The sequence below is a fragment of the Leptinotarsa decemlineata genome, unplaced genomic scaffold, assembly GCF_025532065.1.
Source record: "Leptinotarsa decemlineata unplaced genomic scaffold, Ldec_3_MD MMD2_P_RNA_scaffold_5, whole genome shotgun sequence".
Taxonomy (NCBI): Eukaryota; Metazoa; Arthropoda; class Insecta; order Coleoptera; family Chrysomelidae; genus Leptinotarsa; species Leptinotarsa decemlineata.
Genome location: NW_027412532.1, coordinates 23,383,346 through 23,408,081, shown reverse-complemented (window position 1 = coordinate 23,408,081; position 24,736 = coordinate 23,383,346). Strand labels below are relative to the sequence as shown.

General features: G+C 35.9%; 1 protein-coding gene across 1 annotated transcript in view; it reads right to left on the bottom strand.

Annotated features, from left to right (window-relative positions):
• LOC111509844 (uncharacterized) overlaps positions 1 to 24,207 on the bottom strand; it is a 242,661-nt gene extending 218,454 nt beyond the window's left edge. The window contains 1 exon segment of the mRNA XM_074169709.1: positions 24,007 to 24,207. Coding sequence (XP_074025810.1) covers positions 24,007 to 24,011 — 5 coding nt within the window. The 5' untranslated portion in view covers positions 24,012 to 24,207.
• Between the last annotated feature and the right edge of the window lie 529 nt (positions 24,208 to 24,736).

Sequence of the window (24,736 nt, the reverse complement as noted above, 5' to 3'; positions counted from 1 at the left end):
CATTAAATTTATATTCTCAAATTTTGGGAAATCACGTGATTTCATTGAAAAATCTATACCTTCAACATCACCTCTGAAATCTGGATATGATCCTACTTCAGAAGTTCTCGTTTGCATCGGTCGCAGAGCTGATGTCACCGCCCAAGCAAAGCAAAAATGGTCTTCATTTCTCATATTAACTACTACCCTCTTCAAAGCGATGAATTCTGGAAGATTGATGTAGGAGGATCCACTGACGGGGCTATCGGCCTGGTCACGGAGATCGGCGCTACGAACGTTTGCACCGTTTGCAGGCCACGGGCAGTCACGATCGCCGCCGCGAACAGTAGTCCGACAGCGAAATGTTTTTTATCGAAATTATCTCCATATTGCTTGGAAAGTAATAGATTTTAAGTTCAAGATCTAATATTTGGAAGAGATTGTGGAGTACATGATTTGAATAAGATGGAGAATTCCACAAGAAATACGAGAAATACAGATTTAACCCAGAAAAATTGTTTGAGTATACCAGAATGAGTATTGAAACCTTCGATTATATTCTTATGAATATTCATCCATAATTGGAGGAAAAAGTGAATGCAAATAGAATTTTAAGTTCCACTGATTTTTTTTTGACATTTTATGTACTTATCTATCTATACATATCCATCTATAATAATCTACATTATTTATCTAAATATATATATAACTCAAAGATGACTGACTGACTGACATAGTGATCTATCAACAACGGACGGATCGGACTGAAATTTAGCATGCAGGTAGACGTTATGAAGTAGGCATCCGCTAAGAAAGGATTTTGATCAATTCTAGCCCCAAGGGGATCAAATAGGGGATGAAAGTTTGTATGAAACTTTGTCAATTTCAAACCGATAAGGCTGAGACTTTGCATGCATAAAGCTACTATGACGTAGGCATCCCCTAAGAAAGACTTTTGATAGATTCCACTCCTAAAGCGATGAAATAAGGGATGATGGAGGATGTAAATGTATCAGTTTGAACCTATCAGTACCTAATGTAACGAATAAATTGAGACGAACAAAATAATTTTTAGTTCTAAATGTTGACAATAGATGGCGTTAGTAGTATTTAAAACGCGCTCTCGTTGAGTTTTCAGTGAGTTATATATACTCGATGATGAGTGGCCGCCGTATCTAATAGTACATACTATATCTAGATATTTATAGCGGATTATATTTGACTATTTTGGCTGTTCTTTTCTTGGCATATTTTGGTTAATAATAATTTTTTTTAATATTACTACATGTAATTTTGTATGTAAATTATGTTTTCCTATTTTCAATAGATAGATAGATAGATAGATAACTTTATTACCTCATTAGCCACATAAGTGTAGGTTCGTTAGTTACAATCATCGGATGCAACCGGATACAATCTTTGAAATCTAACATTATATTGAAAAAAAATATAAAAAAAAGGGTAGAATTAATGATATAAATGTAAATGTTAAAGAAACAGTACAATAAACAAGTATTCTCACCCAGATTTGAATGCAAAATTACTATTTATTAACATTCAGAAGATCTACGAATTCTTGAATATTATAAAGCGGATTGTCAGCCAGTAGAGTTTTTACAAGCTTTTTGAATCTGTTAACGGTGGTATTTTTTATTTCCTTCGGCAGCAGGTTATAAAAGTAACTTACTGCCCACTCTGGTGATTTTGTATACAAGAGGTACTTGAAGCTTCTGAGATGTATATTCTCCTGTTTCTCGTAGAGTATTGATGAAGATCTGAATTTTTTTGTAGGTTGATGATATTCCTATAAACTGTTATTATTATTATTACAAATTGTGAACTGAATTTGATACCAATTTTATATTGTTTTGTCTTTAGATGAATTTATATGTAACTACCTGTATACTTATTTTTATTTGTATCTTTTAATATTGGTCTTGTCAGAAAGTCAATGTAAATTTTTTTTCTTAATATTCCCACATGTAATTTTTGTATGTAAATTAGGTTTCCTATTTCAATAAACTATTATTATTATATTATATTATTATTGCATTTGCTTTGTTTCGGTTTAGTAGTTTTGGTTATAGACCCTGCTTTGTATTTGGCATTTGCTATGTTTTCGTTTGGTTTAAGTATAGGTTTTGTCGGTTAGAGTTTTTTAAAATGGCTAAAGAAAATCTGAACGTTAATGGAGAAGTTGACGAATGTACTGTCGTCCCTATTGTTGGTGACGGTGCATGTTTGTTTCGTGCTCTTTCTTATTTAATGTACGGAACACAAGATAGAGCGATGGAGGTGCGTTCAGAAATTCTCAGATATGTGGTTAATGACTGGAGCAGGTTTTCAATTATGACCCACGACAGGAATGGTGATATCTACGTAACACCTGACGAATATTTTGCTGATATGATGAAAAATGCTACTTATGGCGGATTTTGTTAGTTAGTAGCAGCAGGATTAATATTCCTAGTTAGGTTTGAAGTTTATAGAAACGGTCTCATATATACGAAATCTGGATCTAACGACTATCCGGTAAGGCGATTACAATTCAGCAAAGATTCGTTCAGTGGGCATTTTGATGCCTATCTTTCCATAGCAGCACAGAAAATTACTCGGCGTCTTATAGAGGTAGCTGTAGGAGAACATGATTTTGGAATTGATACACCTTCGCAACATAAAGTTGATAAGGGTTGTCAGGAGGTACCTGTTTCAGAGCGTGAACATTCACCTATTGTATCTTCAATGAATGATAATGAAAATGTAATAAGAAGTTTATTGTCCCAATCTCAGTCTGTGACATTAATAGAAAAAAAAACAAACGTAGGGCAAGGTTTACTAATTACACACGAAAAAATCAAATAAAAAAGGCACAAAAAATATGGACAGACTCTACCTGAATCCCACCGTGAAGCTGAGTCTGAATATAAGAAAATAAATCTTGATGTACAGAGGCAAGCTGTCACCACCTACCAGGCTGCATACCCTGAAAAACACAGGCAATTTGTCGCCACCTACCAGGCTGCAAACCCTGAAAAACATGGACAATCTACTGCACTATATCAGGCCAGGAATACCGATGTGCATAGAGTGATTCAGTCACGGTATAGAGAAAATACAATTCAGCGTGTATGGAGAAACAAGTTGCTTTCGGTTTGGCGTATGATATATATTGCTTATGGAACTGACAGCAGTGTAGTCTTAGGTTCTATGACGTACAAGTGTCAGTGGTGTAACGCCTTGAAGTGGAAAGATGAGACACTCGGCATGTGTTGTAGCGTCGGTAAAGTACAACTTGAGCCGTTTAAACAACTGCCTGAACCACTATACAGTCTGGTTAATGATTTACATCCAAATCATTTACACTTCATGGATAATATCCGAAAATATAATGCCTGTTTTCAGATGACTTCCTTTGGTGGAAAACAAATAAAGAAGGCGATTTTTCACCAACTTTACAAATTCAAGGACAAGTCTATCATTTAATTGGAAGTATATTACCGGAACCTGGGCGGGATGCACAGTTTCTGCAAATTTATTTCGTCGGTGAAGATGATAGAGAAGCTTATATTCGATGTTCCAAATTTCCTGATTTGAGTCCACATTTAATCAAACAATTGCAGCTTATGTTACATGAGGTGAACCCATACATAAAAGATCTAAAAAGAGCCATTGATGAAATATTGCCTTCAGATTCATTCAAGGTCGTAATACATGTAGATAAAAACCACAAACAGAACACAGAGGCAGATTTAATGCACCAATGGCAAATAAAGTGACTGTTGTATTGGTAGATCAGCATTTTGACCGAAGAGACATCATACTCGAAAGCCGAAATAACTCACTTCAGAGTATCAGTGAGATACATCAAGCTTATGACGCGCTGCAGTACCTGTTGATGTTTTGCTGGGGGATGATGGCCATTCAATCAACATACCACAATGCGATCCCACAACTAAGTTGCCCTTGAAAAAAACAGTCTCTGCTGTGAGTTTTTATTTATACAGAATAATGGTCAGAGAAGGAGAAGATAACTTTTTGGTTAAATATCGCACTCTTTCTAGTCAATATTTGGTAGATGAATACACAAAAATAGAAACTGAAAGACTAAACTACATAAAAAACAATCAAACCAAAATGGGCGCAGATAATTATATTCATTTTGAAGATGCAATTGGGCGGCAAGATATTGAAGCGAATCAACTGGGACAAGTGGTAGTACTTCCATCATCTTTTACTGGTGGACCAAGATACATGCACGAAAAAACGCAAGACGCCATGACCTATGTTAGACATTACGGTCGTCCCGACCTTTTTATTACTTTAACATGTAACCCACGCTGGAGTGACATAAATAAGCACTTACTTTCAGGACAAAAATCTCATGATCGATACGATATTATTTCGATTAAAGGTAAAAAAGGTCATGGATTTGTTAACAAAAGGGAAAATATTCGGTGAAGTGAGATGCTATATATATTCGACGGAATGGCTAAAGCGAGGTCTTCCGAATATTTATATACTTTTATGGCTTCAACATCGCATCACTCCGGACCAAATTGACAATATTATTTGTGCTGAAATATCTAACCTCGATCGTGATCCTGAGATTTACGAAATTGTTAAAAGTAATACGATACATGGCCCCTGTGGAAGTTTAAAAAAATTCTTCATACTTGAAAGATAATTCGTGCAGCAAACGTTATCTTAAGGCTCTTATTAAGGAAACTCAAACCGGTGATGATGGTTATCCGCAGTACAGGAGACGTTCTCTGGATGACGGTGGATTCTCTGTCAATATCAAGGGTGTTACAATAGATAATCGTTGGTGGTTCCTTATAATCCAGTGCTATTAGGAACATGTAACGCTCCCGTGAACGTAGAGTATTGCCATTCAGTGAAGTCAATCAAATACAATTGCAAATATGTTTATAAAGGGTCAGATCAGGCTACGTTTACTTTAGAGAACGGGAAGGATGTGAAGGATGAAGTTACAATCTACGCAAGTGGTCGATATATAAGTTCAGCTGAAGCAGTTTGGCGAATTCTTGAATTCCCAATACGTGAGCGTTTTCCTCCTGTAGTGCACCTTGCCGTCCATTTAGAAAATGGGCAGAGAATTTATTTTAATGAGCAGAACTTGTGCGACAAATTGAGTAGTCCTCCTACAACTACACTCCTCTCCTTTTTCGATCTGTGTAACGTGGATGACTTTGCACAAACATTGCTATACTTGGAAGTCCCTTCGTATTACGTTTGGAACAAGCGATCGTTTCAGAGAAGGAAAAGAGGAGTGAATGTTGAAGGATGGTCAGTGGTCAAAAAAGAACACGTTCTAGGTAGGGTTTATACTGTTCATCCAAACAATACAGAATGCTACCACCTTCGAATGCTTCTACATGTGTTGCGGAACGGCTAACATACTCATTTTTATTTTCTTAATTTTGCCTCACCCTGTACCCTCAAAACGACTTCATTATGATTGCGCCCTCTGTGGTGTGTTGGAGTGATGAAAAGGGACGAACAGTGTTGTTGTATTGTTTTTCTAAGTGGTTGATTGTCCGCCATTTCTCGACTGCCCAGTTCAACTGTGAATATTCGTTGTTTGCTGATAATATTTATGTTTATCACACCGCATAATATCGTGCTTCTTGATACACGGACTAGCTTCGACCACAAGAACTGGTACCAATCTCAGGACTCTGATGAGACAGCCGCAATCCACTCAAGGTAAGTCGTCTTTGAGGGATTTAATTTAACATTTTGTTAAGTATCATAACGGTATACAGTCCCTACTGTTCCTATTACCGTTCCGTTACATGGTCCTTCGAGCCGCGATTAGAATCATTCCTGTTAAGTCAGAGTTTTCTATAAGAATTTTTTTTTATATCATTCGAAAGAAAAAAATTTTTTTTTGAACCGCTCATTTTTGAATTTCATTCTGAAAATTGCTAATTTCAAAGTGACTCTCTCAAATCTGCATAATTTTGTGAATTCCGTAGCGAAATTATAATTTCTAATAAACATAAAATTGAATTTTCGTCTCTATTTTCATATTCTTGCCAAACAGTACTTTCGTTGAAAAGTGGAAGTGTATCTACAGCGCATGACCAACTAATTATCTTGCGCTCAACATACCATTACTCCGTCGATCGCTGAACTGCTTTTATATTTTTTGGAATTCCTCAATTCCCGCTGTCGTTTTTGCTCGCGTTTTTTATCACCTGTTACTTTCTGGGTATTCCTTTCGAATTCACTTTGTTTATTTGCTCCCATATCAAAATGGATAAGGTTAAAAAATACAAAATTTATCGTAATTCTGCTATAAATGAAATTACAGTATTGAGAGCCCTTGCAGATAGGGTTAAAACTGATAAGTCTATTCGAACTTTATTTAAAGTTAGATGCGAAGAGTTGGACTCGATAAAAGACGAGTTCACAAAACAGCATAATTGTATTATCAGTACATTGCTTACACTTCCAGATGAAGATGCCGCTCCAGAGGACGCGGTAAAAGAAGCGTTTCTTGCAGAGTTTTACGCTGTAAAGGCTGTTTATATGGAATTCATTGATGACGTGGTTAATACCACACAGGCACCTGTTTCATTTCTTCAAACGAGTACGAATTATTCTAAAGTTAAGCTTCCAAAAATAGAACTTAAAAAATTTTACGGTGAATATAAGAATTTTCCATCCTTTATCGATCATTTCAACTCAGTTATTCACAATAATGATACCTTATCGAATGTGGACAAATTCGATTATTTGATTTCTGCTTTGCAAGGTCCGGCCTCAGGAATTGTAAGGACATTGAAAGTAACAGATGAAAATTATGAAATTGCATACAATGCATTGAATAAACGTTATTCGAATCGGAGATTGTGCGCCCAAGATCTTTGGTATGAGATTGATGGAACTTCAAGAGTGAATGGTGATTGTTCTTCTTCAATCCGAAAATTATTAGATACATTCGAAGAAAATATAGCTTCTCTCAAATCTATGAATTTTCCCACAGATGAATGGGATTTTATGTTGGTTATGATGCTTTTGAAACGTTTAGACGATAATACAGTCACCATGTTTGAAATGAAACATTGTTCATCCGAAGTTCCAACATTTTCAGTTTTAGTTGAATTTTTGAATGACCGCTGTGTTACTCTTGATACTTTGAAAATTTCTCGTACTCAATCGAAAAAAGCTATTGGCATATCCAATACTAGAACATACAATTCTCCAGCTCGAATAACGTCTTTATTTGCGAATAAATCTCCTGCATCAAATTGTTTATTCTGTCAGGAGTGTCATTCACTTTATACATGCCCAGCTTTCGCGAATAAACTACCTTCTGAGCGTTATAACTTTTGTAAAAACAAACATCTATGCTTCAATTGTTTGAGTAGATCACATGATTTGAATAAATGCCGATCGACTGCTTGTTGTAAAAAATGTTCTTCGCGTAGTCATCATACTCTTCTACATTTCGATAAAAATCCTGCTGTGGGGGGAAGTGGTGCTACTTCATCCACAACTACTTCTGTGGAAATTATTAATGCCAATCAAGATAATTCTCCTCATCTTACCGCTACTAGTATTCTCGCTGCTTCGAATGTTACTGCCAAATCTCATAATGTTTTATTGGCAACCGCTCTTATTGATATTTCTGACAATTCAGGAAATTATCAAACCTTTCGCTGTTTAATTGATAGTGGAAGTATGAGTTCGTTTATCACGAAACGAGTTGTAATGCAATTGGGATTGCCAAAAAAAGCCTTTTCTATTGAAGTCAAAGCGTTGGGTTCGATGAAATCCTCGACTTCTGAAGGAAAAGTTTCTCTTTCGTTCAAGCCCTCATTTAAAAATGAACCGATATTCCACACCGATGCTATTATTCTTGATAAAATATGTGACAATCTTCCCAATTTCCGCATTGAATACAAATCATGGAATCATATTTTGAATTTGCAACTTGCTGATCCTAAATTTTATTGTCCAGGGAATATTGATATTCTTCTCGGGGCAGACGTCTTCTCTCAGATCATATTGAATGGAAAAATATCTGGGAAGTGTGATGAACCATATGCTCTGAATACAGTTTTAGGTTATATTTTAATAGGAAAGACCAATAACCACCCGCCTGCCATAACTTCTTCTTTTTTTTTGTGAGGCTTATGCGCCTAACAATGTAGAAAAAATTCTCAAATCGTTTTGGGAAGTAGAGTCTGTTCCTGATACCCCACACAATACCTCTGATGATATTGCTTGCGAAAAAAGTTTTGTCGACAACGTAACTCGAGATGAAACTGGTCGATATATAGTTGCATTGCCCTTGAAGAATGAAACGGTCCAATACCAAGGTATTCGTGACCTTGCTGTCACTAGGTTTTTATCATTAGAACGCCGCTTAATCAAAAACTCGGAGTTATACCAGCAATATTCTGCGTTTATGAAAGAATATTTAGACCTTAATCATATGGAGCTGATCTCTAGTATGGACATTCCATCCACATGTTATTACATTCCACACCATTGTGTTTTGAAACCCGATAGCACGACTACAAAATTGCGAGTGGTATTCAATGCCTCAGCAAAGTCTTCGAATCAAATATCGCTCAATGATAATTTATACACTGGTCGAAAATTGCAACAAAATCTTTTCAATATTATCGTCAATTTCCGCATTCATCCTTACGTATTGTGTATGGATGTGACAAAAATGTATAGAATGATTCTTATTAATCCTTCTCATCGAGATTTTCAAAGAATCATTTGGAGATTTGATCCCAAATTACCGCTACAAGATTATCGTCTTCGTACTGTAACTTACGGTATGAACTGCTCGCCCTTTCTTGCGCTCAGAACACTTGAACAATTAGTTAAAGATGAAGGTGGTACTTTTCCGCTCGCTTCACTCGCACTCAGTTCCACCTGCTATATTGACGACTTCGTGATGTCTATTCCTACCTTTGAAAAGGCTCACCAACTCAAAACTGAAATTATTACCTTATTACGAAGAGGAGGCTTCGAACTTCGAAAGTGGTCTAGCAATGACCTTTCTTTGCTCTCTGATTTGCCTCCCTCTTATTTGTCCAACGAACCGCACACGTTTTCTGAAGATATCGATTCTTGTCTGAAAATTTTGGGATTGCGTTGGAATCCTTCTGCTGATTGTTTTTCTTTTATTGTCTCTGCAATTCCAAATCGTCCTTGTACTAAACGAACAATTTTATCCGAATTAGCTCGCATATATGATCCCTTAGGATTCATTTCTCCAGTTACATTTTTTTGCAAACATCTCATTCAACAACTATGGTTGTTCGGTATTGGTTGGGATGATATTCCCAATAATGAAATTATTCGTATCTGGAATCAGTATCAAACTGATCTACCCGTTTTATCCAGTCTCAAAATTCCGCGGATGTTCACAAACTCCCAAGCAATCGCTTATGAAATTCACGGATTTAGCGATGCATCTGAGAAAGGATATGCTTGTGTTATTTATCTGCGTTCTTTTGATGCCAATGGACTGAATCATGTTAGCTTCGTATGTGGAAAGTCCAAAGTTGCACCAACTAAGAAAATTACTATTCCGCGTTTGGAGTTATGTGCAGCCGTTTTATTAACGAAGCTGATTTCATCAATCATTTATCTTATTACACCCCAATTAAATCTGAAACGTGTTTACTGTTGGTCCGACTCCCAAATAGTGTTATATTGGATTAAGGGTCATCCACACCGTTGGAAGACATTTGTATCAAATCGTGTGACATTCATCAGGGAGAAAGTCGCTCCTGAACATTGGTATTACGTAGATACCACCAATAATCCGGCGGATGCTGCTTCCAGAGGTTTGTTACCCCGTCAGATGATATCACATTCTATGTGGTTCACCGGTCCGCCTTTCCTTAAAAAACAAGATGAATGGCCTAATTCGCCTTCTCTGCCCCTGCACCCCGGTGGAGGAGGAAAAATCAATTCCAGTATTTTTAACCTCTAGTAATGACCATGTCATTGATATTTTATTAGAAACGCATTCTTGTTTCAGATCGCTACAAAATGTTCTAGTTTACTTGCTACGTTTCATCAACAATTCGAACAAACCTTCTCAAAAATTCTTAGGCTCAATTGTGCCATGCGAGCGCCACAACGCTCTTGTTAGACTTGTTCGACATGTCCAAAGTATCCATTTTTCTGTAGAAATCGAAAGTAAACGTTTTTCAAAACCTTTGAGAAAACTTCAAGTTTTTTTGGATTCTGAGGGAATTTTACGTGTTGGAGGTCGTCTGAAACATGCCTCCCTCTCCCATTCTGCCAAATATCCTATGTTGCTTCCACGTTCAAGTCGTTTGACTATACTTTTGATCAAATATTTTCATGAGAAGTTTTTTCATGCAGGTTTTCGCACGACTCATTTCCTTCTGTCGCAACAATTTTGGATTTTATCTCCAAAAAGAGCTATCAATTCAGTTCTCTCTCAATGTATTCCATGCTGGAAACAAAATCCTAAGACTTTTCAACCCCTCATGGGCAATTTGCCTATTTCTCGAGTTTCTCAAGTTAAACCATTTTCTCACTCAGGTGTCGATTATGGGGGACCCTTTTCGATAACTCTCAGTCGCCATCGTGGTGTGAAAACAATAAAAGCATATTTATGCATTTTTGTTTGTTTCGCTACCAAGGCGGTTCATCTTGAACTTGCCAGCGATCTCTCTACTGACAGTTTTTTAGCAGCTTTGCAAAGGTTTATTGCACGTCGTGGACGTGTATCCCATATTTATAGCGACTGTGGCACCAATTTCTTAGGTGCCCAGCGTCAATTACTCCGTTTGCTCGAATCTTCAGCTTCTCACGAGAATATTGTTTTTCATCCTACTCCGGCAAGTGCACCTCATTTCAATGGGTTATGCGAAGCCGGAGTAAAGAGCGTTAAATCACATTTGGCTCGTGTTATCGGCCAACAAATCCTCACCTACGAAGAATTTTATACCGTGTTAACATTAATTGAATCCATCTTGAATTCGCGACCCTTAACGCCCATGAGCGCCGATGTTGATGATCTCAACACTCTCACTCCCGGCCATTTTTTAACTATGGAACCTGTCTCCAGTCTACCGCTGCCTGATTATTCTGATGTACCCCTAAATCGTTTAACGAGATGGCAACTATTACAACGCCTACATCGGGATTTCTGGCATAGGTGGCATAAAGAATATTTGCACACTTTGCAGCAAAGAGGTAGGTGGTTGAATGGCGGTACTTCCCCTCGCATCGGTACTCTTGTACTTATCAAAACTGATAACCTTCCCCATGCAAGTGGTCGCTCGGTCGTATCTCCAAATTGCATTTTGGTGATGATCGAGTCGCGAGGGTAGCAACAATTAAAACAACGCATGGTACCTTGAAGCGCCCCCTGGTCAAGTTGTGTCCACTTCCACTTGAATAGTACACGACTTTCACTTTTCTTTTCAGCATTTTTGTTTTATTTGATGTTTTGAATATTTATTATTAATTTTATTCAGTTATATATTAAAAAATGCCTTCTGCATTTTGCGGGCCAGTAAATGTTGCGGAACGGCTAACATACTCATTTTTATTTTCTTAATTTTGCCTCACCCTGTACCCTCAAAACGACTTCATTATGATTGCGCCCTCTGTGGTGTGTTGGAGTGATGAAAAGGGACGAACAGTGTTGTTGTATTGTTTTTCTAAGTGGTTGATTGTCCGCCATTTCTCGACTGCCCAGTTCAACTGTGAATATTCGTTGTTTGCTGATAATATTTATGTTTATCACACCGCATAATATCGTGCTTCTTGATACACGGACTAGCTTCGACCACAAGAACTGGTACCAATCTCAGGACTCTGATGAGACAGCCGCAATCCACTCAAGGTAAGTCGTCTTTGAGGGATTTAATTTAACATTTTGTTAAGTATCATAACGGTATACAGTCCCTACTGTTCCTATTACCGTTCCGTTACAACATGAGATCAGAGGCCCAATTTCATTTGAAGCGTTGAAAGCTGTAGATGATCACTTACATCCCACTTTCCAATCCACGTGCAAAGCTCAAGATCTACTCGAAGATGATCGACATTTGGATTCAGCTCTTGAAGAGGCAGCACCTTGTCAAACACCGCATATGATTCGAGAGCTTTTTGTTATCATTTTATTGTTATACCAGGTTTCCAATCTTCAATGTTTTTGGGAAAAATACAAAGAATACCTTTCTGAAAAATTTGAAAAACAACTGGAAAGGCAAGGTGACGTGGATGTAGAGCACTCATCGGACCTGATATTTAACAAATGCGTGTCGGTACTAGAGGATTCCGTATTATCATTAGGCGGCCGTCCTCTTAAAGAGCATGGATTACCTCAGCCAATAAAATCAATATATTTTGAAAATAGAGAGTACGTGAAGAAGACCAGTTACGATACAGTGGCCTTAGAAGACCCAGAAAGAAAAATTGAAGCATCCTTGAATGACAAGCAACAGGAAGTTTACAATAAAAAGATCACAAGTGTATATGCAAATGACGTTCGAATAATCTTTTCAGACGCTCCAGGTGGAAATGGTTAAACCTTCCTTAATAATTTACTTTTGTCGAAAGTAAGAAATACTCACCTCATTGCCCTGACTGTGGCGTCGTCCGATATAGCTGCTACACTACTCGAAGGTGGTCGAACTGCTCATGCTACTTTTAAGTTACCACTCAATTCAATAACTGCCGAGACGAGACTCCCATTTGCAACATCTCCAAACAAAGTAATTTTGCTGAAGTTTTAAAGAGTACAAAAATAATCGTGTGGAACGAAATAACGATAGCTCATAAAGGTGGTATTGAAGCCTTAAACAGATTACTAAGGGGTATAACGGGTAATACAAAATTAATGGGTGGCGTAACAGTTTTGCTGGCCGGAGACTTTCGGCAGACTCTACCAGTGGTGCCAAAAGGAACCAGAGCTGACGAAGTAAAGTCGTGCATTAGAAATCTGATTTGGGGCCCATGTGCTGTAGATTTTCAGATCTTTTTTGAAATCGGTAATGGTGATTTCCATCGTTTGATGGAATGATAACCATCCCGGAAGAATTGTGCACAGTTGTTACTACGGTTCAAGAATTGCTGTCTAAATTTTATCCAGACATTATTCATATACATGACAAACGTATTGAATGGTTATGTGATCGTGCCATACTTACTCCAAAGAACGATCAAGCAGCAGCTATCTACGATATCCTGTTCATGGCGTTTGAGGGCGAAGAAAAGGTCTATAATTCGATTGATACTGTGGTTAATACAGATGACGCTACTAATTACCCTGTAGCGAAGCCGCGGGCAAAAGCAATTTTATCTATATACCTATGTATAAGGGTAATATTCAATTAGCCGATCATATTTTGGAGAATTGCCTTTAGTATCCATCAGTAAGAAAAACTTTTTCCAAGAAAGTAATGGTCGCAAACCGATTTTTTTATAACAAAATTTATTTGGAACTATCTTTGCGCGAAAAATATTATCAGCTAATCAAATGTTACCATATATGTTTCATGAAATAAAAACACTTTCAGATAATTATGTTATTTATTGCAAAAATCTAAATTATATGACAGTAATTTTTCGTACAACTGAAACAAAAAACTAACTTGTAATTGACGGTAGAATGAATAATAAAATTCTAACTTTTTAATCAGCAATGAAAGTCTCGGCGAAAACAAGTAAACTCGTTTGATCACTGCACTATTCGCCGCGACTGCCGCTTGACTCCGTGGCTCGCACCGTACTGATTCATGCCTTTGTTTTGCTCGCTCGCCGCACCGCAAGTCGCCCACGCGGTTTGCTCGGTACATTTCGCCGGTCGCTTCGCCGGTCGCCGTTGTGCGTGGCTTCATATGTACATTGCTATGCATTTATTACAGTCGCTAGACGCTTTGCCGTTCGCACCGCGAGAATATTCGCATTGACGAATGTTCCGTGGCTAGGCTGTATATTTGTTGATGTTTACTTCGATAAAAACAACTTTCTCCAGAGTCCAAATTGTGAACACATTATTCGTTCAATGACTGAAATCTTTCAGATTTATGTTGATGATATACCTGAATCACGTTCTTGATATGCCACAGCTTCTGCAGACAACGTGTCGACAAATGTTGTATATATCTGTTCAAGGTTGTTTGATTGATCAACAATTTGGTTTTGGCCGTTGAAAGACTTCACCTTTAATATTTCCTGCGTCTAAAGTATGTACCTCCCAAACAACTCCATGTTCACTTTCAAGGTGTTATGAACTTACACCATTCGATCAATGAAAATCACAACTTTATGTCTCACTTCATCAAAGAAAGATTGATAGTCTGAACGCAGATTCTTACTTTCGACCCTGTAATTAACAATCCTATATTTAACTGCGCTCTTGATGATTTCCACACCATCTTCAAATTCCTTACAAGAATTTGTTCTATGCTCCAATGTTTCTAGATGTGAATTTATCCTATTCACAGGCTCCATTCTATTACTATAGTTGCACAATTCTTGAACTGCACTTGGTTGGGCAGTTCAAGAGTCGTTATGCTGGAGGACCTGCATCATTATCCGGCCTGCAGGGCTGCATTTGATGACGACGCATGTTAACTTCACGGCTGAAACTTTTACCACACCTATCACAATGAAAAATATTTGTAGGTATATTCAATACGCGCGATATCAAACTAAGTCCTCTGAATGAGTGGCCCCTCTTTTATATGTTCATTCAAAAAGTAGAGGAGTGAAGGAGAATACATGAGCGCCCTTAAATTTACTTCGGCAGAGGCACATCATTCTGCAGAGGGTCACTCAAAGTCAGACTGAAAACACACTCCAAAAGTCTCTTCGTCCGTGCGGCTGAAGGTCTTTCAAAGTCGAATCTTTGAAATTGCCGCGTGGATCAATGAAGGTCGTTCAAGGTCAAACTTAAAATATTACCTCAAAGTCACCTTGCTTTTGTCGTGTGATGTAGGTCAGGGTCGTTCAAAGCCAAACACAAAACAATCGTTCAAAGCCATCTACACAACAAGAATGCCACGTAACTGTCTTGAGTTAATTCGAAATCAAAGTCATCTTGTCGAAAATATGGGTAGTGAATGGAGGTCATTCAAGGTTTAACCCAAAACACCACCTCAAAGTCACCTTACCTGCATCGCCGTGTTACGTAGGTCAAGGTCGTTCAAGGTCGAACTCGAAACACCTCCTCAATGTTACCTTGGCTACTTAGAGTGACGTATGTAGAGGTCATTTCAATGTTAAAAGTGATGGGGGGGGAGGTTCTGAAATCGGCTTAAACGAACTAGTGTGGTCTTTATCAATGAATCCTATAAACTCCAGTTTATAATCATTCGGATAAATGGCTTCTTTTTTTTTAAAGATTTTATCGGACTTATGTATTGCCGTATCTCTGGGAGTAGTTTTGAGCGCCATCTTTTGACTCCATATTCGTGATTAGCGAATAAAAATACTTGAGTCTACAGTGGAACTTAAAAGGGTGTATTTAAAGTCAAACTAGGTTTCGAAAGAATGTATGGCTTCGACAGAGGGTAATAAATGGGACAATTATACCTTAATATTTTTCTATCTTTGAAAATAAAAAATAAATCGAGACTAATTTAAGATTGTGTTCGATATCGATAATAACTCATATGGCTTGATGTTACTAATGACTTTCATAGGACGATGTTGAACACAATGTTAAATTAGTTTCGAATAATTTTTTTTTCAGTTTTTGTGTTCCTATTATAGCATGTCTTTTTTACTTTTTTCAAACAGTTATTTATTTTGCACTTTTTGATTTGGTTTGCTATTTCAAGCCCTGACAGTATGATTGTCTCACTTGATGTCTCACAGTATGATTGTCTCACTTGACCTCACACGGAGACTGTGTGAGAAAACTCATGAAATTATTGTATGGCCACCAATTATTGATAAGTGCACAAAGTTTAAAATAAATATGTCTGTTTAAAGTTAGTCAAAATCGAGTCCAAAGGAATCGTTTACATATAAACATACAAGTGAAGCTAATGAAAGCGTGTTAATAATGTTTTTCAACACCTTGAATTTGTGCACTGAATGGAATGCTTTCAATATAATCTATGCATTTTTAGGTTTGATGTATTTTTTTATCAAGTTCAAAAACTTGAAAGTTATTTTCGTGCCTTTTAAAACTCCCACGGACATCTATAGGCGAGAGACGTAACCCTTTCAATTCCTGTTATACAGGGTGTAACTGAATAAGTGTAAAACATTCAAGGAGGTGACTCCTCATCGAAAAAAAAAGGAGCTTTCATATAGAGAGACTTCACTGGAGCATCCCTTGTTGAGATACAGACCCTTAAAGGGGGTACATAAAATTTGTATAACAATTTTTTTCACAAGCACTGAAAAAATTACAATATTGAAATCAACCTGACGTTTTGTACTACCAAAAAGACACGTAGCCAGTAATTTATTTGGTTTACCTCATGGTTGGAAGGGGTGGAAAACGCAACCCCTAAAATTCATTTCCAATGTAACTTTTTGTCTTATTATTTGTTTACCATTAAAAAATTCATTTTCGATAGCCTGTTTTATTCTAAACAAAAAATATATCTTGGGTTTTTTGCCCAAAATAAACCAGTTCGCAGCAAAAAATTATTTTACGAACAACTACAGAGATACATCGTCATAAATGCAAACTGGATTTATTGTTATTTTGTAGTTAGTACCTGCATCAAACGATTAAAGGGTAATAAACAAAACTAATTCGTTAATAACAAAACACACAATATGCAGAAATCATAGTAAATGTTCAATAGGTCTACCTTCAGACATTACTTATGTGTCTAGACGTCGACATATTGAGCCACGTATTCGCTCAAATATTCCTGGAGTCTCTCTGATTACCCTGCAGGCATCGATGATGCGGTTCTCTCAAGTCCTCTACATCGCAAACAGGAGTACGATAAACCAAATGCTGTAAATGGCCTCAAATAGGGAAATCGAGAGGATTGAGATTCGGGGATCGAGCGGGACAGTAAACATACCCTTCTGACGCCCAAAGGAACTTCCTCCAGCAGTACTGGATGCACTTCTCTTAAAAATTGAACGTATGCCTCACCATTTAATCGAGGAGGTAGAAAATGAGGCCCAATTAAATCATCCCCAATAACTCCGAGCTACACGTTAAGAGAAAACTGTTCTTGATGGTTACTTTCGACAATAGCGTGAGGGTTTTCATCAGCTCATATGTGGTAATTATGAAAATTAATAATCTTGTCCCGAGAAAAACTACATTCGTCTGTGAATTCTATCGTCTTCAGAAAGTCACAATTTCTTCTAATCATTTCCAGCATCCAATTGCAAAATTCAAGACGGTTCGGAAAGTCTCGCGGAAAGTTCGGAAAGTCTCGTTGCAGATGGTAAGGGTATAAGAGTTGTTCCTTCAAAATTCGAAATACAGTCATATGATCAACATTTAGCTGGAAAGCAATCTTTCTAGTACTGGTAGTAGGTTATTCTTCAATCAAATTAAGTACTGCTTCCTCAAGCTGTGGTGTTCGTACTTCTCGGTGGCGACCACAATCCTGCATTCTTTTGTCGAATGAACCATATTCTCGTAATCGTTGATGTAATCGAGCAAATATTCTATATGAAGGATGCTGCCGTTGAGGATACATTTTAGCATATCTTCTAGAAGCTTCTAGCCCATTCCCCTGCGACAGACCGTAAACGTAATGCATGTCAGCCATTTCCTCATTTGTGTATACCATTTTAATAACAAGTGAATTATTAAAGTAACAAATTAAGAACAGAACAACAACACACAATTAGTATTAATTCAATTTCGAAAATTCACAAACTAACCGCGTCATACCAATTTAATTGTCACTATCGCTAAAAGCGACTTACTAGATAGATTAGTTTCGTATTTTCGCATTTATGACGATGTATCTCTGTAGTTGTTCGTAAAATAATTTTTTGCTGCGAACTGGTTTATTTTGGGCAAAAAACCCAAGATATATTTTTTGTTTAGAATGAAACAGGCTATCGGAAATTAATTTTTAAATGATAAACAAATAATAGACAAAAAGTTACATTGCAAATAAATTTTAAGGGTTGCGTTTTCCACACTTTACAACCATGGGGTGAACCAAATAACTTTCTGGCTAAGTGTCTTTTTGATAGTACAAAACGTCAGGTTAATTTCAATATTGTAACTTTTTTAATGCTTGTGAAAAAAATTGTTATACAAATTTTATGTACCCCCTTTAAGGGGCTGTATCTCAACAAGGGATGCTCCAATGAAATGGAGTCCATCAAAAAAAAATTTCAACAAGATTATCTGCAGAAGTTGACGTGAAACAGTTCTAAGATAAAGCCGATCGCTTATTTGACGTTAAAGGAAGAATAATTATGATTTCGAACGGCAATAATTGAAGTTCAGAGGAGTACGACAAAGTTGAATACTACTGCAGAGAAGGAATGATAGGACAAAAATGCAGATTCAAGATATTCACCAAAAAGACAATAACTTATGTAGGTTATCAATCAATCGAATACTCTGTAGTATTAACGAGAAGAACAAGAGGAATTTCTATGCTCCTGAAATCGACCTCCTGTCGAAAATGAAGTCTATTTGTAGTCTCAGCCCTGACGCTTTACACAATTTCTTGAGTAATTGTTGCACACGCAACTCTTGAATAGAATGACACTGAAACCTGTACACTTTAGATATTAGGGAATCCGATAAAAAAATCTCAAGATCTGGTGATCTTGTAGGTCATTCCACAAATCCTCAGAGGTCAATCCATCGTCATTCATAAGCATTATTCAAATAGTTCCTCACATCAACTGCAAAATGAGGAGGAACTCCACCTCGTTATAAAATAATTGCCATTTCAAACTTTTCTATAGTATTTTCGACAGTTTTCACTATCTATTTATCTATCACTGTTTCTGGCATTTTCCAATAAAGAATACCAGTCAGAATAAAAATGTGCAGTCACATCCAAGCATATGGAAAATAATTAAGAGTTGACTCCGTATTATAATTCTGTGGATTTGTGCACTACGTCAATTCCCAACTTCACCTGAATTCCAATGTTCTGGGGTGTTCTGGAAATTTAAATTTCTAGAAGGTGAAACTTCCAGCTCCTATATTTCCCATTTCTGCTTTCCTTTCAAGCCATGATCAAAAATAAATATATCTTTGCCGCAAAGTATTCTAATTGAAGTTTCCCACGGCCGAACACTTTTGTTACGGGGCACACTGGACTTTCGAAAGGTCCATAATCAACTGAACATTTCATTTTCTTCATGATCATGTTGATTATCTTGATACAAGGAAAGTAAAAGAATAGGAAACCATAGACATATTTTCTTGAAGGAATTATAAGTTTCTAACAAAGTTTTGCAAAGTATACATTTGTAAATTTTCCATGAAGAATTATTTTTTATTTTTTCGTAATGTAAATCATTGTCTAATTGTCGAAAGACATTTCAGTGTGCAATACGAAAAATTTTAAATGTTCCTTGTTCGTTAACGAAAAAGGGCTCTGAAACTCAAAATAACCAAAATGTGATTGTGGAAAATAGTTTGGCAAATAATTTATTCACTATTATATTATTACAAAAATCAATTGTTAAACTAGGTTTGGTGGTAGGAAACAAATAATTCGAAGTATTCATAAACAAACACTTATTAAACGCCGTTTTACTTTTTATTGTCACAAATATTCATTCCTCAATTTATTCAACTAACAATTTATTTATTTGAATTCAATTGATTCAGCCATTTGTTCGACACATTAAAAACGATTGTTCGCAAAATTTGTTCTATTTTAATTGACACTTGATTCAAAATATTACATGAATTAATTTGTTTGATGGAAAGTTGCGAACAGTGACAATATAGATTCATTGTTTGAAATTTTTGGAACTAAATGTTTGTCATATATACTTTTTTCGTAACTATCGAATAATTTACTACAATTTCTGTGAAACATGAATAAAATTGTTTGTTGATAATTCTAGTTACATGAATTAAAACGATTGTTGATAATTTTAATTCGGCGCTAGCGTCGAGCGGAGTCTTGCAAAAGCTGAATTTTTAAATCTGGCAACATGATAATCTAGTGATAGTTATACAATATTCCATCCGACTGCAGCGCGGAATGAAAATTATCAACAATCAATTTAATTCATGTATCACCTTAAACCAACAATCAAAACAATTCATTTTCACAAAATACCAATAGAAAGTAAAACGGCGTGCCGTTTCATTCCTTCGAAATGAACTAGATTATTTTGTTTGTTGAATTTCAGTGATACGTGAATTAAATTGATTGTTGATAATTTTTATTCGGCGCTGACATCGGACGTATTTTTGTGGAACTACATAACTGCATATATTTATGGCGTTAGTCATAGTACGGTAATAATCCCTTCGACCACAGCGACTAATAAAAATGATCAACAATAAATTTAAATAATGTATTACCTAAATGCAACAATCAAAACAATTCATTTTCACAAAATACTAATAGAAAGTACAACGGCGTGCCACGCCATTTTACTATTTATTGATATTTCTTTGAAAATAATTGAATTATTTTGTTTATTGAATTTCAGTGATACATGAATTAAATTGATTGTTGATAGTTTTTATTCGGCGCCACGGTTGAACGGCGTTTTGCCGTACTATAAATGAACTAGCATGTTGCCATATGTAACACTTGAAGTTCTTGATAAATCCGCTCGATATCAGCGCCAAATTGAAATTATCAACAATCGTTTTGAATGGATCTTTCAAATACAACAAACTTTTTAAATCATCAAAAATTCAATTCTGTGTCAGAAATTAGCTTTTTGAAAAGATTGATGAAATAAAATGATACTTGCTTTAGAATGTTTTGCACAAAAGTTGTAACCAAATTTCAAATTGAATGCATCAAAGTGAATGTTAGAAATATTCAACACTTTCAATAAAATTGAAATATAACAATATTTATTATTCATAGAAAAATATTTAGTATGGAAAGTTAATTTGCTATATTTTCAGACAAACGAAAGTCTATTTTTATTACCAACAATGTTTCATGGGAAAACTTCGACACTCATTCATATATATTCATTGAAATGTTATACCCAAACTTACTTTTTGAAGTTTCATTATAATTTAACAGTCATATAAATAATTAACATTTTATTCAAAGGTCAAAATTATATGCGTAATTGAAACGTTTTTTGAATTTACTCGAATAATACATTCCATTGACTGTTGAATAATAATGTTTGTTCATTGCTGAGTTGAACTGTATGTATATAGATTGTTTTTCAGCATAATGTATAGTAAATTGGCGTTCCATTTTCCAATACTTTGATACAACATTTTTCCTGGGAATCAATAAAAGCTTCAAGTTATTTCATTATTTTTTTTTATTCAAATAAATTGATTTATGTAACATTTTAAATCAAGTGTCATTTAAAATAGAACAAATTTTGCGAACAATGGGTTTTAATGTGTCCAACAAATGCATGAATCAATTACATTCAAACAAATAAATTGTTAGCTGTTAGATGAATATTTGTGACAATAAAAAGTAAAACGGCGTTCCATAAACACTTTTCTAATTCACCAGAAATGTAATACTCTTCTCGATGCGCGTTTCACCAACCAAGTTGGAGTTCTCAGGAGATGAAGACAACTATAGTCCGTTCATAATTTGTTGATAGCTCACTGCAAGTTTGACCCTCATTAGAGAACTGAAATACAGAGAGGACAGCTAATATGATATAATAACAAAAACCAAACTAAAACTGGCAGTTTAAGATGTTTTCGACTAACCCACCTTGTATCTGAAGAAATACAATACAGCTATAAAACTTTTAATCCGATTATGTAGGTATTTTGAGTGGAAATGAGTGACCAGTGTCGTAGAGTATATGATTAAAACATTAGTTACTTTAAATAAATAAATATATTAATATTCTTAAACTGTAGGTACTGTAAACTGTATTTTCATTTCAAAAAAATTTAGTATTTTATTCAAAAATAATAAGTTACTTGCAATTTGTAAAAGATACATTCATTTAATTAATACCTATTTTTAAATGATATGAACTACGATTACTTACAAAACTATTCAAATTCAAAATAAACAGGATCATCTTCGGAATCCGAGTCGTCTTGCAGGTTAATAATTAGCGGTTGTGTCTCTACAGTCGCATCAATTATATTGTCAAGATCCCACATTCTTTGTTCTTCTTCTATTGCATGTCTTACTGCATCTCGCCAATTTTGTTCTGTAATATGTTGTAAAGACTCATATAACAATTCACGTACAGCTTGTATTTTATATGACGTATTTTTTCTAGCCACATAGCTTTTCATTTGTGCCCAAATGAGTTCAATTGGATTTAATTCGCAGTGGTAGGGTGGAAGTCTAAGGACTGTGATGTTTCGTCTTTCCGCCATTCTGTCAACTACGTATTTTTTGAACTTAGATTTGTGTTGCCGGGCAATTTTTAAAAGTTCTGCTTCAACCATTCCATCTTCGTAAGGCAGGGACTTATTCCGCAGCCAGTCAATGATATCCTGTTTCTTTCACGCAGTCGTTGGAAGTCTTTCAACTAGTCGTGAATGATAAGGTGCATTATCTAATACTATAATTGAGTTTGGTGGTATATGTTCAATCATCTGCTCAAAATACTCTTCGAAAACATCAGCTGTCATCTCCTCGTGATAGTCTTTTGTGCTTTTGGATTCAAATTCCAACAAACTGGGAAATACCAGTAGACCAACCTTCCATAAAGGCTTGCCTGGAGCTTGATATATTTTTATCTGTCCAAATTTTTGTGAGAGTATGACCTGCGTTACCCACGTTTCGTCCTGATAGTAAATTGGCCTTCCTTCAGCCCGAAATTTTCGTATAGATCTTAGATACTTTCTTCTCCAACATATTATCTCTTCCCGGTCAATCAAAAGTGATTTTCGGTCTGATTTCTCCCACCGGAAATTTAATTCTTTTAAAACTTGCCACAATTTGGTTCGTCCGACATGAGGCAAATCCGGGTCGTCTCTAACTTCTTGTAAAATTTGTTTAAGTTGGGTATTTCTTTTTTGTAAAAAAAATTCGTGAATTTTCCTTCGAATACCATTTTTGGCAAATTCATCAATTTCAATAGGTTTTCTCCCCCTCTTTAAGTATTCGTTTGTATTTGGGTTAGCTATACCTTTTTTTTTCTTTCTGATAGGAACCTATATATTGTTGACTCCCCTACGCCCGTCATGTTGGCACAACTCTTGATTATGTTCTGAACAGTGTTTGTGGGATTTTGAGAAACCAGAGCATCGTGAACGTTCAAAACAATAGTCTTCTCTCTTGGTGAATAGACAGACTTACTGACTGTACGCAACAGTACCGGTGTAAAACTTGATGATGTTGATGATGATGGCGAAGCCATCGCAAGCAATCAAACAAAACAAGCAGGAACGAAAGGTACGTATATGTTTGTAGGAATATGAAAAAAAGTTACTCACGCACTGCACAAAATTCGCAAAATAAATATTAGAGACGTTAATTACTGCCGTAGACGCCGAAACACCAACGAGCCGTAAATTGAATGCGATTAAAAAATGTACTAAATCAAAAATTATTTTCGTTCGTTACAACTTCACCCTTTCAAGGCAAGTTTCGAATATAAACTGAAGCTTTATATTTAATGAATAAACACCTCAGGAACCTCCGCCTATGATTTTACGAGTTTTACGACCGTTTTATGACTTGGGCCCTCATTTTGTGCTATCGACAAATTATGAACGGACTATAATGTTTTGGATGTATTCTACGTCACAGGTTCCAGTTTTATATTTTATTAGGAATAGTAGATAGTACAGCCCTGTATAGCTGGGACAGTTTTGGCGAAAAACCAATGAATATGAGAATATTGCAAAGGCTATCAAGCATAAAACTGATCAATTATAATTTTTTGTCTTTCAGAATGTATTAACATTTTTATAAAACTCACCCCATAACGTCCAGAATATTTATTCTTCACGCAGAATGATAAACTGTTTTGAGATACGCGTTTTAATTCATTGACATTATCGTTCTTCTATACTCGGCTCTGAATACTCACAATGTAATATTTTATTGAATGAAACCTGACATGACAAAATTAACTTTGCAATAGCACAACTATTTCAAGCAATAATTGTTGCTGATTTGATATAATATATGAATCATATCCTGATGATAACCATTAGCGTTGTATAAATAAGAACATTATGCAATCTAATTTCGATTTCACGATGGCTGAAAATTTTCTGTCGTTTATCTTTTACGAATAAACAAGTTGAAAATGTCGAATGTTAATTTTCCGAAATATATTAATACAGTAAAAATCATGAATATTACTGGAGTTTTTTCCCAACACCAAATCGTTATTTTCAACACTTCGACACGTGTTTCGATCACCAAGTGATCATCTTCAAAGAATAGACGACAATTGAAACGACTTCACAGGAAATTAATCCACAACTTCCCTTGAATTCAAAATGTTCTGGGGTGTTCTAGAAATTTCTAGAGGGTGAATCTTCCAGCTCGTATATCTTCAAGAGCACACCCTTTTTCATGGATTAGGAATAGAGGTCTACCAAAACACATAACTTTCTTGATTGTTCAACAATAATCTGAGATATTTCGGAATTTTTCGAACGTTGCCGACTATTGTTGAACATTCTATAACATTCCAGATG